Raw genomic sequence first — 17253 nt, forward strand, 5'->3', positions numbered from 1 at the left:
TGCTTCATTGCTCGTTAAAACATGCTATAAAAATGTATAAAGTCCGGAAATAAGCAATTTTTTGTGTATTTTTCTTTTTGTATGATAACAATTGTACAAATTTAATACCCTATCACTTCATCGTTTTAATTTTATACATGTTTTTATATTTCATGTCAGTATGTTCTCTTTAATCCAAAATGCAATTAAAGTGTATGTTAATTTGCTGCTTAAAGAATTTTAATTTTATTTTATTTTATGTTTTAATTATTTATTCATTCATTTATTCATTTTATGTTTTAAATTAAAAATAATACAATATGTATAAACTCATTGTTATTGACATAACTAAAGATTTAAGATCAATGTCATATATGTCTGCACATGATTTATGGTTATTTATTTCTACATTTGTGTATAATGCACTGCATTTACTACATGCATGTTACAACATTCTTAATCCTTTTTATATTTCGGTTTTGTTGTGAGAAGAAGTGCTAATAGACATATATGTGGCTTAACAAATTCAAATCAATTGATAGTCGTCATCCAAAAATGTTCAGAGATGCAAGCATTCTTTTACATAATTACTAATTGCTTAGATTTGGTAAATTTAAAATCAATTTATAAGTTTAATTCGTACTATAGCTTGTTCACTATGTCTTCAAATGTTCTTCCTGACTTAATCTATTACTGAGAAATTGGTGTTTAATGTTCCCTCATGTCCCATATGTACTTCCTTTTTAGTATACACTAAAGAATTGCACATGTATAATTTTTTTTCACATAAACTACATTCATTCTTTTTTTCACAGCCTTTTTGTGAAAATATGATTTAAAAGATAATTTCAATACATTGTATTTTGCATATAGATATGCTTCTGCGATAGAACTATTTTCAAACCGGAAAAAGAGTTCACATTACTAAAACGTTAATCTTTTTTTTTTTAACTATATACTAGAATATTATTCAAAAAATCTGAACCTGACGTTTCATAGATTTAGATAATATCTATATATAATTGAATTGTTATATTATACATCCATATGTACAATATGAAATGTATCATGCACCAAACCAAAGAATTATTATTCTTCTTAAGCGCATTTTATTCTTTGTCACTGTTATTTGAGATCTTGAATAATATTCATCTTTGATGAACAAATATCATTAATATTACTAACATTACTTTTATTGAGAATGCCTTCATTAACACTATCATCATTATTATTGCAAACGCTGTCATTTTTTGATTCTTGACTAAATCTTACACTGTCAAGTTTTAAATCTATTGAACTCCCTGTTCTTGATACATTACCAATATCCGTATCATTCAATCCCAATTTTGCATCTATAGAAGATTCACTCTTGGATTCTGGGCTAAAGCAAGAATTGTCAATGCTTGATATAGATTTAGATTCAGAATACGATTCTGTATCTACATAAACTAATTGCGACGATGATGACAATTCAATTTTAGGTGATTCATTCCCATTTGTTTCTTTATCTTTCATTAACTTCTTTATTAATTCTGCCCAAGGATCTTCCAAAAAAGATTTCATATCTATATAACGTGATATGTCGCTCTGTCTATGCTTATCCTTTTGAAAACCCTAATTATAAAAACAATACTTATTAATGACTACAGCTTATTAAGCATAGAAGCAATTATTGAAATTCTATTTACTTGTGTTTATTATTCCTAATTACCTTTTTCTGACCATAGAAGAGTTGTTTACCAGAGAGCTTGTAAGGAGAGTATGAATTATTGAAATTTAACTTTGGGGTTGAATAATTGTTCCAGTAATGGTTAAATCCACCACTACCTGAATTACGATGATTATGACCTTCAGAACCATGCCAATTATTATTGAACTTTTTATATTCTGGTATTGGTGTACTATTATTTAAAGGAATAAAATCATTTCCAGGATATCTTTGACCACTATTTGACGAAGTACACTGATAACTGTCACTTTTACGATAAGTATAACCTGTCCTATTTTTATAGCCATTTGATCTCCAATTATATTTCTGTGTTTCTTTACTGCCACTTGGCGTACTTAGAGGAGACTTTCTCATTTTGAAATTCTTCTTTACACTATACCGCTGATCCATAGATTCTACAAATATTTACAAATAATGGTTTCTATAAAACAATACACTAAAACACCGCCATATTATTTACTCTAAGAGATGCTACACGACCAATCGATCTATCGGCAAAATGGCGGCTGTTAAACATCGATCTATCGATAGCCTAAATTTAACATATGCAATATAATTTCCAAATTTTATTTGAATTTCGCTGTTAATATTTTCTCTCATATCATTTAGTCATAATTAATTGAAATATATTGTTAAAAAATTTATATCCCTACTCCATTGCATTATCGTACTTAAAAAGATTTTTTCACTTTTCGTTCATGCTTAATTTTATCCAACTTTCTAAATTAATTTACACGATTTCAATTATTTCTATTATTAATAACAAATAATTTCCGCGAAAATATATTCCTAACTACTCAGCTTTCTTTACAATCAGGTAGTATGTGCTTCCATCTGCGACGAAATAATCAACAACATCACGGTTACCAACCGCATAATAGAATTCTACCAGAAATTCTCGCGCCGACACAGGTGGCACGACCGCGAGACACGACGCATGTGTAATGGCCAATGGCGTTGTCAGATGGTGGTGTCAGAGAGTAGGAAGACTGCCGCAGATGCAGCGAATGCTTCGTCTAGTGTAGGCAGAGGAGTGTTAGGTCATGCTTTAGTTCGCGCACGTTCGTGAGAGTTTCTATCCACAATGGACGGCTTGATACCTGTTGCACGACCCGGCGCGGACCGGTTCGAGTCGTTCACGTATCGACGTCTCTCGTAATACAGAGAAAAGTGATTTACATTCGAGCGAGGATGCACTGCCGCGATCATCATTGTTGACGTTTCTCGTGGTGTGACAGTACTGGCCACCACCGTTGCCGTGTGTCACGATTTTCGCGTGCGAAAACACCGGAGGATATATTAGGCCACGACTGTGAAAACAATGGGAATCGTGCAGAGCCGTACCGGCGAAAGCGATGGCGGTGTGCGTGAGGTGTTTATCGGTGGTATCAAGGGCGGCACGCCTCTTCAATCCTGTCAACCTAGCCTCGGCATGGGAAGTTTGGGTGGACCACACGCACGGAGTGGCAGCGTCCGTGGCGCGCCAAGGCAACCGATGCCCGACGCTATGGAACTCGAAAGGCGCTTTACCAAAGTGCTGGTGAGTCAAACACTAGCTATATGTATGCTTCTCCTTTTTTTTCAGATCCTTTTAGAGCCCCTAGGTTTCGTATCGAACGCGTATCTTGTGAATTAGATTCGATAGCTTCGAATGAATCATTCTGCGATTTCATCGCAGAACTGTCAATACCAATGCTGGTATTTTTGAGTTTCTCGGAATCTATTCCGGTCCAACTCCACCTTTCGTAAATCTTGGAATTTTGTCGTCTGTATACAGAATTACTGTCCAACTTCTTAAAAAAAGTAACTAAAATTCCAAGGGTTTCTCGTAAGCAGATGAAAAATATTTCTAACGTCATCACGTTCCGGTATTTTTCAATGTATGGAGTTGATCAGAGTTTGGCTTCTGAATTCGATAGAGAAATGATATTATCATTGCATAGTATAGACGTATTGATATAATGTTCTCAACGACACACGATCTCCTAAAAAAGTTACAATTTGATTGTTATTTCGTTTCCAATCATTTTCATAGAATATACGCTGCTCTAAATATAATTCTTGAAATTAATCATGTTATTTATAAGAAACGTCTTTCACAGAAGACAGATGCAGTTATTCTTGAACAGTGTTATGTTTACGTTTCTTTTATTTCTAAAGATAGTATTGTCCGTATTCGTTAAGATGCACAAATGTATTCGATAATTCAAAGAAATATACGTCGGTGTGCATACAAACGACGCTCGCCGAGCTATCTTTCGAAACACTATACAAGTTCCATTTGCGTCGACGTGCGTGAACGCTCGGATGTAATAGGATATTAATTGAATTATTTTGATCGACTATAAAACGTGTGATGTGGCTCACTGACTCTCGAATTGTCTAGTTTACGATAATAGACATCTGAAGTCCCTCCATACGTAAACGTATATAAGCATTAACTAACAAGAGTATTCGAACACTTCTACGAATATATTATGTGTGTTATACGAAACATTTTGTAATTTCTTTAGTATGATACTCGACTGTCGTGATTATATTGGCGTAGTTGAAAACAAATTTAAATATGTAGATAGAAATTACAAGATATTTAATGCAAGAGTGTATCTCACATATATCACAGAAGAATTTAAGCAGTCAATTACTACATTAATAAAGCTCGGTATCCAGTCAGACCACTTCTAACACTTGCCATGGCAGTCGCGTAGAAATGTTTTATATCCATATACATAAAAGTTTTCAATGAACTACTGTAACTAATAAATACAATCAGTAGATGAAAAGGGATAAAAGAAGTTGGACAGATCTGGGTTGAGCCTGACGTGCTTTGCGCATACTTTCTATGCGTACTACGTTGACGTAAGAACAGCAGAATCATTTTTATCTTTACTATCCTCGAGGTGTAATATAAGTAACATGCTGATCGGTATCAACACGTGTGGCCCGTAATATATAGCTACTAATACTTGAACTCGAATGAACTTATGACAGTGGTTCTCCCAGCTATGTGTATCTGCATTGCAGTTAAATTCGACTTTAAAATGATAGAACGAAAATTACAGCGAGAGAGCGAGTTGGCTTATTGTAGAAATGAAAAGAGAAATATTTTCTCTATCGTTAAATACGTTTTTCCAGCAATTTATTGTTAGGGTAGTCGGGTTGTTGTGTAATTTCTTCAAAGGCATATTACTACTCTCTGTTGTTAAAATTTATTGCTTACGCGAGAGCCACTGATTTTTTCGTTGGTATGAAATGTCGAGAGCTCGAAGGCAAAAGTTCATACGGCGCGAAAGAGAGATGTACAAATGAGAAAGAGTAAAAAGATGCACGCCTACGTAGAAGCGGCTCTCACCAAATAAGATTCGATTGTGCATCGGAACGACCATCGCAACGACTACGAACATACCATAAACAAAGAGACCCCTTTACGGTTCGCGGTCATCCGATTCGCTATCTTTCTATATGTCTAGTAGTCTCGTCATCTTGGCATTTAACCTCAGAGATTTTACTTCTTAATATCGATAATATATCTCGACCATTTTGATATTATAAATGCCTTTCGTTGTATTCGTTCGATCACTTATACATAATATGTTTTATACTATCTATGCTTTATTGTACGAATGCTCAATTTACGAATTATATCAAATTACGAATTGGATATTTCATTGATACATTTAAGAAGGATGACATTTCCCATTGCTGATGCAATAACATCGTCGGTGATTCTTAGATTATTTATATATTTAATAAATTTTAAATGTCAAATTTGTGATCTAAAATGCAATAATTCCATTTCGCGAAATTTATTTCATATTTCGCAACGACCCAATGAAATAATAAATCACTTGCTCAGCAAAAAATACGTTGATACCGCTTTGAAATTATGTATCACGATTTCATTAGAAACAATCTGCGTGGTAGATGAATAAAATAATACTCCGCTGCCGTACGCTAGAAAATATAATGAGAAATTTCAAATCTACAGAATGTTGCGATGCTAACGATCTTTTGATAGTTTGATAATGTTGCTTAAAATAATCGTGGGATTTCGTTCCATTATAGATGCTTGTCCATGAGTCATCGGTAGTTAGTCGTGCATCGTGTAGAAACTGCGGTTTGACTCACGAGAATCGTTCCAGGGCCACGCGAAAGTTTTCCTTGGTCTATCCGTGTCTCCCATTCTAGGAGCGGAAATTCAATATAAGTATATACTCCCTGTAACCTCTGTTCTACTTGCTGCTCGCACCGCGATTACAGATTCTATCTGCTTTAGAATATTCAGGTCTGCAATATCTTTCTAACTCTTATCTTTTTTTCTTATTAATTGCGCTACAGTCCTCGAACTTCTATATATAAACTGTGTTTAAACTTCCCGAGGTACCAACAATATTTACCAAAAATTACTCTCTTTACGGTATTAATATCATATCGTATTAAACGAAATTGCAGAACAACTTTTCGAAATTGCAGAGTAACTTTTCAGTAGTAATTAGGAGTACGTATTTTTATTAGCGATCACTCTTGAATAGTTCGGAGTTGTTTGGGCAATGCCAATCTATCGAACGTGCAGCTACGAGCCAGCAAAGTGAAAGGCAAATTAAGTATTACAACGTACAAATTGCCGCACTAGTCTTTTTTCGGTTTTTTCATCATTCTCTTGTTCGAAGCTATGATATATGCTTCTTTGCTTATGAAGTAAGAGATTGAATCAATCAGCGTGTTAAACCAAAAATTGTTCACGAGGAGCAGGAACACGGACGAGCTGTCGACCATTTGTAAAATCGTTCAATTAATTTTCCAACTTGCACTCGATCCTGCATCATCTCTGAAGGATTAGCCTGATCGAGCGTAGACTTGCTAGCGTATAGAAGAGATACGTAGTACCTGGTTGCTTGATAGCAGAAGCACGATCCTGTAAGGTTCCTGCTGAACACGGGAATCCTCGACATTCTTACAACCAAGGCAAAACCTGGCTGACCGACGCCCACTCTTTCTTCATCATCCTCTTCCTTTTTTGCTCTGCTTGCAACAGCAACGTATCTCTCTCCTTTGCTTTCTGTGTCTCAGTGTGACAGTACGTCTGGAACTCTGCCAAACAAAATGGTCAATTGTTCGCACCCAGTATTTTCTTCCTTCCGAGACGTTACAGGTCCTTGTGAAAATTCTCTTTCTGCCCCTTTTTATCGCGATCCTATACGGCCAAGTATACCACAACAATTAATTGGTTTCAAATCCTTTTTCGTCGTAGCATCAGTTCAGACAACTTAAGTTCCTATTGTACCTATACAGTTATGCTTGATCGTAGAGTAGATCTAGATCAACTAAATTTTGACGTATTTTATTTCTACTCATAAAAGTTAAATTTAGACTTAAAACAAATCAAATAACAGTAATTAAACGTTCGTAATCGTATCCCGAATTAAGCTATGGAACACGACATGGATGTGACGAGGTTTTCGATGTTTTCATGGTGTTTTGCGAAAAACACACGCGCAATTTGATGTTAAACGATCGATAAATCTTGTCAATTTCTTTCGGTAAGCGTTATCGGTTGCTATCATCGATCGTAGCTCAGGATCAATGGAATCGCCGAATACGCGTCTAGCTACGCTCGAGTGCAGTTATACGCTTGCTAAAGAATCGGATCGGAAATGTGAAAAAAGTCAACGTCGATAACGCGACTCTCCGAAGCTAAACAATACTGTCCAAAGGGCCGCCTTCTGTCTGAAAATATCCACAGGAAAAGATAAAACCGGCGTTTCTATATATAGAGGGGTCTTGGAACAGTGCTTCTCATGCGGGTCCATCTTCGACGATAAATTAAGACCATTCAGAAAAATCACATCCGATATTTAACTACAGTAATTTAACTCTTGTAAGTTAAAGAACTCGCTAAGAACAGGTTGCTGCCTTTATGTTATTACATCGCAAGATATTTAGCAAGTATAAGTACATATTTCGCAGAGATCACAAAAGTATTGAAATAGTCGATCATCCATTAACTGTATTGATAAACCTCGATATTCAGTGGGACCATATTCAACGCTTATTATATGCTTAAGATGGCTATGCATGCCGCATACTAATTTTTTACTAAACATATGTGCGTGTATTGTAAATTTCTAAATGTTTTATATAACACGTACGTTATCAAATATTTTCTTGAGTATTTTCAATGTAGATGTAGAATTTTATTAAACTTGCTTTAGATCGTAGACGGTAAATTTTATATTTTTATACAAACGTACAGAGTTTATTAATCGTGGATCGTTAAACATGAATACGCAAACATCCGCTGTCAACTATGTATTCATAAAAATATAAGAGCCAAACGTTTCCTGACAGCGACAAGATTAACGCGCGAACATAGAGATCGATAGAGCGTAGATCGAATCCAGAGGAAAAATTGTTTTTACGGTTACGTAACCGTCGGAAGACACGAAAGCGACGCAGAAATGCTTTCACTATCGACAGACTGGAAAACGCGTCAGCAGCGGCGTATTTTTAACACGAATCGTCGGCAGACAGCTTTGTGCAATTTGTACGGCTGAATTAAGCCGACTGCTTGCGAACATGCACTCATGTGTGTATGTGTACGCATATACCCGACGCGACGTACGTGATGTACCATATACACAATACACACGTATCGTATATCGTAGTATACATATACACGTCTCTGTGTCGCGGGATTGAGACGTTCGCGCCTGTTCCGTAGTTCCCGCCACTGTGTCTTTCATAGCGGACCAAATGTCCTTCGAATTGTCATTCCGACAACGCAAACAGGATGTTCAAACGATACACGGTAATTTTGTGATTTTGCGATTCCTCCATCGTCTAATACAGGTGTGACGAGATGGGCGGCACGATTGGACAGGAGACGATTCATTGATGAATGAAACGAAAATATAGAATAACGTCATTTTACATTATTTTACAGCGAACGAATAAAACATATTGACACGGGCCGGATTTTTCGTAAAGTCTTATGTAATATGTAAATACAAGGTTTTTTTGCCAGATAGCTTCTCCATTTGTCTGATATTTAGTAGAAGAAGAGATCTAACCAGAAGGAAGAATTAGATTTTGAGAATAATTTTTATCGTACTTGTATTTGTTCGACTGTGTAAGTTGTACACTGTAGAACCGTGCAATATGCTAATATCGCCTGTTTCATTAAGAAGTGCGTGTAAAATAGCAGCATGTTATAACGAACCGCACATGTAGATAGTAACATCAAGAAAGGAAGAAAATTATTGGAACGTCGTAATACTCGTCCGTTTACTCTTTTCACTTTCGTATGCATAATACGAAACACAATCTGCCACTCGAGACTGTGTGGAGATCACGTGTTTCATGAAAGCGAGGAAGAACTCGTCAGACTGGCACGTTTATCGTATAATTACCCATTCGTAGCTCGATGCTAATATTTATTACGATAAAATTTGTATCTCGTTAATCAGAAAAAAAAGGGAGAAAAAAATGTTCTTCTTACGATGCTACAATAATTCTATTTTTAGAAAACTTTGCACTCTGGTTATTCACATAATAGAGTTATAAAGCGTGACGTGAAAGTTTCCTGAAGAGTAAAACTAATTTTTCCAGTGTGATTGTGAATATACGTGATCGAATGTATCTATACAAAGACAATTGCACAAAAATTGAAAATGAAACCGATTACTCGTATTACTTTTCGAATAATTATCTCAAAGAAACATCTATTCGAAATAACTCGGAATAATATTGAAGTTTACAGAATCGAGCGTTCTACGAGTAATAATAATTTGGAGTTAACAATCTTGTCGATCTAGTTTAACACACACCAACACTAACATGCAGTATTGTGCGTATGGAATCTCAGGTGAGACCAGACCGTTAACACCATTCATCTGACATCTCTGCGAAAGTAGACAAAGGAGAGTAGTAGCAGAGCACACATCACGAAATGGCCCATGGCCAAATGGTGTGCACGTGCGAATAGAGCTATTTCTGCAGCATAAATAAAGGTTCCTCTACCTCTTTATGTATGTATGTAAGTACGTATGAGACACGTCGCTGCCGGTGGCGCCTAAACTTTGACCGTGAACTAGCGGTTATTGGTCTATCAAATGAGAAAAAGAATCACGTTGGTTCTTTGTTTAGTGTCTCTTTTATCATATTACCGAAAACTTTCCTGTACGTCTTGTACTCTAATAAATAGAATGCGAATGTTCATGTTCAGGCATTTATGAGAAATTTATATTTATACGCAAAAGCGTGCAAAGCATGAAAAGTAAGGTGGTGTTCGTTTAGTAGATGAATCTCATTCAAGATATTTTTTCCTCGACGATTATTCAAACAACGATTATTTTATCAGTTAATATACATTACGTATAAAATGTTGGATTTCTAATGATCTGGAATGATTCGATGGTCCTACGTATATTTATTTTCAAAACATAAATTGCTTATCAGACTGATGCACATATGTAGGTGTTATTACGCGCTCGTACGATATATCATAAAGAATACAGCAGGAGGGCAGATGTGCACCGTAATCGCAGGAAGACGATCGTTGTTAGAAAGCTTCTCTGCATTTGCAATCTTGACGAAGAACAATTGCTCTTTGAATTTCTCATAAAGCTTAGACATATCGTGTAGGTGTTCTCCTGTCTTATGTCACTGTTAAATGATTTCGAAATTTCTTTGCTACTAATATATAAATTTAAATCCCGCGCTTTCATACTAAAGCAGAATAAAATGTAAGGAACTTACGTTTAAGCAAAATTTTTCTAAACTCAGTGTATTGGAAAATGTATCTGAGAAACTAGACTGCACTCACTCCCTTTTTCGCATAATCGTACTTGTATACGCATATACGTGCATGTACATGGAGACTTGTACATATGTAACTGCGAAAGCTCCCCTCGTGTCGCTATCTTCTTCGTTTGCGTTTACTTTCGATCCTGCTTTTACCTTTTATGATATTTTCTCTTCTTTTTCATCTCTTCAATAATATCTTCCCATTTTCTTTTTATTTATTATCAGCTATCTTCTTCGTCCTTTTTCTACATTTCTTCTTTGTTTCACTTTTATAAAATTAAAGCGAGTTTCCCCTTTTCTCCTTTCATTCAGCCCTTGTCAGCACCTCTGTTTCACTAGCATTTTCTCCTTTATAGTTCACTCGCTCGTTCGACAGTCAGTGGGTCCATCTTTTGAACATAAAAGATGTAGTTGCCGTCTTTCTCGCTCATCCCAGTTCCTTTTCACATTCTCTCCTCGTCTCCTCCCTTTATCGTCGTTTTATATCTTCCTCCCAGCTTCTCTATCGGCTATACGTATACGTATGTATATTATCGTACATGGGTTTATTCAACAGTAACGTGGGTGAGGGTGTCGGCTTGTTAGTTGGACGACTGCCACAGCAGAGAATCCTAGGTGTGTCACTAACCGGTGTACACTGCGACACAATCCTACTACCACAGTTATCCCACGTTTTTATCGTTCATGGAGCGTTTTATATTCTGAGGTTGTTTTGTACGAAGAAAGCACGCGACCATCTTTATTCCGTCTCAGTGAGTATCGGGAAAAATAATCGATACGTTGGCCCACAATCACGTATCCGTGTTCTTTTCTATTTTCTGACTTTTATTTTGATATAACAGTTAGAAAAAGGGACAACTTGTTCAATCGAAAAGTTTGAGCCTTTTATCAGATGGTCCTTATACCTGTGCCAAGTGTACGTTGAAATGAAATTTAAATTAACATCGTTTATCTTATAAACTATATTTCTGCACTGTATAAAAATTTATAAAATACACACAATTACAATTATCGTAGTTTTGTAGTTCAAATAAAAAATGAGAAAGAAACAATTTCACAAAATAAAATTCAAGCAACTGTAGGTAAAAGTGAATTCTTTATTTGGCGTAATAATATGGACAAAAGGTAGTATCATAGAGTAAAAATCGTGCACGATAATTAAGAGTAGAAATCACGCCTCCGGAAGCATAAATAAAAATCGGGTATTTTATACTTGGGCTACACGAGGGTTTAATCATTTTCACGGCTCATGGACCAACACGAAGGCAATGTTTTGTACCTGGGGGTGCATCCCTGGTAACGAGGCTGGCTCCGTACGGTCTATGCACCCTTCTTTTACCCTCGCTTCACCCTCGTCTGGTCATGTTCGGCTGCGCATATGCGTTTCCACGTTCCCTCCTATCCACGTCGTCGTCGTCAGGGGCCATAACCTCCCCTAACTTTCGATTCTCCTTGAAGTTCAGCGATCCCAAGAGGGTACATTCGAAATCCATTCTACGACTATCCATTTTATACGCGTGCAGCTTCTCAAATTGCTGAGTTTATTTCCTTTAAATCTGCGATTCGTAGATTACACTATATATATTTTATACCGTTTAATTTACGTATTTCTCATCCTAAAAGAGAATAAAGTGTTATCTTTATTTGACTTGTTGTGACCATAAAATCACTATTGTGGATGACTCAAGTCTTCTGCACAGTACCGTGTAGTATTAGACATTGAGAGGATACAATTGTTATTCATTTGAATTCAGATCGATGGATTTATTCATTTTTTGTTATTCAAACTGATTACTTCACTTTAACAAGGTATACTTCATGGAAATATACTATTGATGATGGTACTGATGGAATAAATGCAAATTCATAGATCTCTTGGTATGTCTTTTATACTCCGCTGCAATGACTCAGCTGAATGCTTCTGCAGCGGTCGGTTAACGCGTGTTAAGTCTCTAATTATCGCATCTGACCGGATCATTAGTTGCGTGAAAGTCGGCTACCATTTTTAACGCAACACTTGTATCTGGAACGCGTGAAATTTTAGTGTATTATGAAGTTCGTATTTGTATTCGTTTCGTTACGTTTCGAGAGATGAGAAAGAAATTCATTTCTTTAGCAGACAATTAATATTAATTACTGTAATAACAAACAAGAAAAAGACATGCATGTATATTCGTCCATAGCAAGGATGGATGGATTAAAACCGGTAACTGAATGAAAACATCCATCAGATAGATACATATCAATTATACATACAATAATTAATTTAAGGATATGGTTTATGTTAGTAAAGAAAATTGTTGATTCTACTGGATTCTTTTGATTACTTTCAACTCAATATTTTTCTAACATTAACAAATATTTCAAGTTTAAAAGTTTATAAAAAGAATCAAACATAGCTGAAAAATATACGTGAAAAATTGTGCTCTTGCTCGTATAAAAAGTCGATGAATTATATCTTTCAATTTTTCATTGAAAGCACTAAATATCGTCCTACGACATATACATACATCGTTCGATAATTCTAAATTCTACTCGCGTTGCGAAATATAATTCCGTCGCGCCCTGCAGAAATATGGAACATATCAAAAGGATTTTACGAGTCATATCCATGCTGGACGATGAGTAAACCGACTGAATTGTTGAAACTGTTTTGTTCGTGTTTGAGTGAAGAAAGTAAAGGAGTACAATGTATTAACGTAAACATCGACAACTAACGAGATTAAATGAGAGAGCAAATAAAAATAAAAATGATTCAGAAAATGAGAGACAGCAAAGACGGACACAGTGGGTACAGTAAGTAGTAGATAAAGGGTTAATAACGAATAAGAGGAAAAAAGACACGTAATCGTGCGTGAATTTGCAAGATGATGTCACTATGTACCGTCGGCACGAGTGCGTGTGACGCTATCATTTAATTTTAGACGATGCTCTCTCATTCAACTCTACGGGACTTTGATATTTTCGAGACCAGTTAACGATACAATCAATCGTTCTATTCGAATCTATTTCAATGTGATTTATTAGGCATTGTTATTTGTAAATCATATTATCACGTGTATACTTTCATCCAAATTATTAAAATGAATTATCGATAGGCAAACTTCAAAACAATAAATTTTTGTTGCAAGTAAAATTCACTTTATTTGAAGCGTATGTCAATTCAGACTATGTTCGTAAATTAAAACATACAAACACGTGTAATTTAGGTAATTTAGGTTAGGCATTCATTTCCTTGAAAGGTTGTTAGGCGCGATTGTTATAATACCCTCCCATGGGTTAGCATCCCAACCCAAAATTTGCTAATTGGGCTTTATAGTTGCCTAGCGTTGCCACTCGAATTTCACATTGGCCAATGTATACGCGCAAACGTTGCTCCATTTATTCTAACATTTATTAGCGCCGATCGTAGTATTGCAATTGAATGTGCTTTAACACGCTTGCCACTGACTTTCTCCAATCTTTCTGGATCGTGAGAATTTTATCTGATCCGGAGAATCAGATATCAGCTCACGTCAGGTATCATGCCGTGCAAAATTGCAAATAATGTACGTTCAAAGAATAAGGTTACGTCTTTACTGTTGTAAATAATTTTTATTAGAGAGCTCGGCACAATTGGGTTTGAAGTTTCAAGTAAGAGGAACTAAAACTTGAATATATTTTGAGCGGATGATGATCAGTTATCAATAGTTCAAACGGAAGTGTAATGCTTCCTTTTGTGATTTAGCAAGAGTTATCAGTGACTTTTAAAAAAATATGTTAATCGCAAATGTCAAATATGTTATCTCCAATTTCACATAGTAGAATTTTCACTGAATTACGCATGATCAATCAAACGACTGTATATAAAAGAAATAATAGTGATTTTCTCATTTCACTGATTTGATGAATTAATAGAAACAAAAAAAGTCAGTATTATCCGTTTGGAACTTTATTTCGATTTTTAAATGAATTATACAAACTTTCAGCTTTTGTTTTATCGCGTTTAAACTACTGGGATGGTTTGTTTTCAGTTGCTGGTTGAAAATTACTCGTCTGAAAACGGAGGTTCTGTGAGTTAGTTTCTCTTGTTAGCTGATTCGAAGGTCAGTGTCTGTGTAACGAGCAGAAGCTGATAACCCCGACGAAGTCAGCAATAAAAATTATTTTTGGTCCCTGTACTGTTAGACTGTTATTTCATTGGCGTAAAAAATAACGTAATATCAGCGTAGTAACACGATGTAGTATGGAACTTTTATTATTATTTTAATGCTTTCAATGCTATATTTGATTCGAATGAAATTACTCGATAAAATTGTTCAAAAATTATTTATTTATTCTAAATTTTTATGTCATAATATCTATATTCTTTTAATCGAGGATACTCGTATCACCAACTGTGGTATCCGGGAGGACCAACGATCAAGAAAGTACGAAATGAACATTCTATTCTCGGTGTATCCGGACTGTACGGAAGCGGCATTTCCTTAATAGTGGCCCAACTTCCAAGAATAATTTGTCGTGGAATTATTTCATTCTTAGTTTTCTTCTGTTGGTTGCTAATGCGTGTCACGTTTCGTATAGTAACGAATACCGTTCGTGCGATTTCGTTATGCCACATATGAATCATGACTTCAAAGCTGCATTTAAAATATCGGACGATAGTATTTATCTTGCCTACATGTACATGCACCAACGCTAAATAAAAATATTATATGACTGAATCTAAAAAAAAGTATGGGCAACCACGACTTTTCTTTTATACTGCAGTATGTTTTTGATTCAGTGCTAATTGAATTAATTTTGAAGAATAAAATATCAGGATTTGTTATTTGATGTGTCTATGTTCGTTTATTACCGCAATCCCGGAACTCGTGTACGTGTACATTTCTGTACTTACAATTTGGGGTAAGAGAGAATTGAGTGAAAGTGTCGAAAATATTCGATAATATACATAATATACAGGGTGGTTGGTAACTGGTGGTACAAGCGGAAATGTATAGAATAAAAATTTTTTTTTTAATTTTTCTTTTTTTTTTTTAATTTTTCCATCGAGACAACGATCTACAGTGAGATCCGTTATAACGTGCCGCACGCGTACCGAGCGAAAATTCAAAGTCGATTTTCTCGAAAACAAAGCCTCAAAGACTTCTTTTTACGCGTAGAATCACCCCCTTTCCGCTTGTATCACCAGTTACCAACCACCCTGTATATAAATATTTTGCATTCTGATAAGTTTATTCTTGCACGGTATATAATAAGAATAAGAACTATTTTGTAATTCTTACTTAACGATATGAATTAAAATTTGTATATTATAAACGATGCGTGTCGATAACGTTCCAAGTTATAATTTCTACGAGAAAGAAAAACAAGTTTGTGCAAGACACTCGTATGAAAAAGGAGAAGAATAAATATACGAGCGTGTGGGGCTTTTTACGTCATCTTGTTGGTAACAAGGAAACTTGACGCGGCCGCGAAAGTATGTACATTATAATCGCGTGTATAGTTAAGTGCATGTGCATCGTGCGCAAAGTTTGGCCGAGATAGTTGCAGTGATTTTAATTCATTACGTAAATCACATTTGTATAATGTTCTTCAAAATAATTAATATCTATTGTTGTACTGTTTGATATTGATGATTCATATCATACATGTTAAGCTAGATATTTGCTATCAAACATATGTATATTGAACTAAAGATAAACGTCTGCCACTAAAAATGTTTCTTCTGCGCATTAACTACCTTTACATTGCGATTTAGTGTATTCAAACGACTGAAACGCGGTGCAAACGTTATACAAGCAGAGATGGTAAATCGATTAAGCACGTAAGCTAATAAATCGATTTAGAAGGAAGTAGAATCAACTAAATAATATGTATCAATAATATAAACGTGCAAACATTTATCATTTCTGGAAGAGAAATATCTTCTTGAGGATGAATTATTACGTAGTTTTACAGGAATTCCATTTACTTCGAACCGATCGTATTTCGACTGGTATTCGATAGATTCTATCGTGTCTTTTAAAAAAATTGTTTTTGCGTAACAAGACGCGCTGTATGCGGAAAAAGTGATTGAACAGCAGCTACGCGGCCCTGTTTCCGAGGCATTTCCATATTTGGAGTTCTATTGCGTCAAGATACTGCTTGAGTTACTTTCCGTAATAGGTACTTTATTATACAAATTCTTTGACATTAATGTTTATAAACATCCATTTAACTTTAAGGATTCGTGATGAAAATGTCGCAACACGTATCGACAAATGGAATAATGCGATAACACAGAATTAAACCGGCTTTAATAACCGGTTACACTTGTTCATAAGTAAGAAGCACGAGTAAAACTATAAGTGATAGATACATCATGTTTACAACATTTCAAAATGTTTTGTATTTCATATTTATATAGTTGGATGAAAGGAAAGAAAGCTGCGTCGATACTTAATAAAATATAATTGATGTCAGCACTCTAAAAATATTTATGGCGTGCCACCCACCCATAACGACGACCAATAGAAGGAAAAGAAACGTGGGGTGGAAGAGAAGAGAAACGAACGCTGTGGGCGTGCGCCATACAACTCTAGAGGGATTCTATCATTGCTTCAAGTGCTCCAACTGATTCTCGATCGTGTTCACGGTGCTATATAGATCCCTACGTGTGATGGTGCATCCACGCAATCATACGCGCGAGTATGCACATACTCGAGTACAAAGTGCGCGAGAGTATTGGTACACCACAAAAGGGAGGCTCAACCCTC

At 35.6% G+C, this 17253-nt stretch overlaps 2 protein-coding genes across 6 annotated transcripts in view; one reads left to right on the forward strand and one right to left on the reverse strand.

Moving 5' to 3' along the window:
* Window positions 1–277: 277 nt before the first annotated feature.
* Window positions 278–2199, reverse strand: LOC138180121 (GATA zinc finger domain-containing protein 8). Its single transcript, XM_069113629.1, has 2 exons — window positions 1691–2199; window positions 278–1593 (listed from the first exon to the last, which is right to left on the reverse strand). Exons 1-2 carry the CDS (start codon window positions 2096–2098, stop codon window positions 1105–1107), a joined length of 897 nt encoding a protein of 298 aa, XP_068969730.1. The 5' UTR covers window positions 2099–2199; the 3' UTR covers window positions 278–1104.
* Window positions 2200–2659: 460 nt separating this feature from the next.
* The window catches only part of Frl (formin-like protein), a 32555-nt gene continuing 17961 nt past the window's right edge, over window positions 2660–17253 (forward strand). For 2 of the 5 annotated variants that reach the window (XM_069113620.1, XM_069113621.1), the window contains exon 1: window positions 2661–3248. In XM_069113620.1, coding sequence (XP_068969721.1) covers window positions 3030–3248 — 219 coding nt within the window. In that variant the 5' untranslated portion in view covers window positions 2661–3029. Of the gene's footprint in view, window positions 3249–17253 lie in introns of all 5 variants that reach the window. The other 3 variants (XM_069113622.1, XM_069113623.1, XM_069113624.1) reach the window with 2 other exon arrangements.

The sequence above is a fragment of the Bombus flavifrons genome, chromosome 5, assembly GCF_040668555.2.
Source record: "Bombus flavifrons isolate JBK064 chromosome 5, iyBomFlav1_principal, whole genome shotgun sequence".
Classification (NCBI taxonomy): Eukaryota; Metazoa; Arthropoda; class Insecta; order Hymenoptera; family Apidae; genus Bombus; species Bombus flavifrons.

Coding starts and splice junctions, on each gene's coding strand:
- LOC138180121 (XM_069113629.1), bottom strand. CDS start 2,098: ATGGATCAGCGGTATAGTGTAAAGAAGAATTTCAAAATGAGAAAGTCT. Junction 1,594..1,690: donor TCTTCTATGGTCAGAAAAAG/GTAATTAGGAAT, acceptor TTTTATAATTAG/GGTTTTCAAAAGGATAAGCA.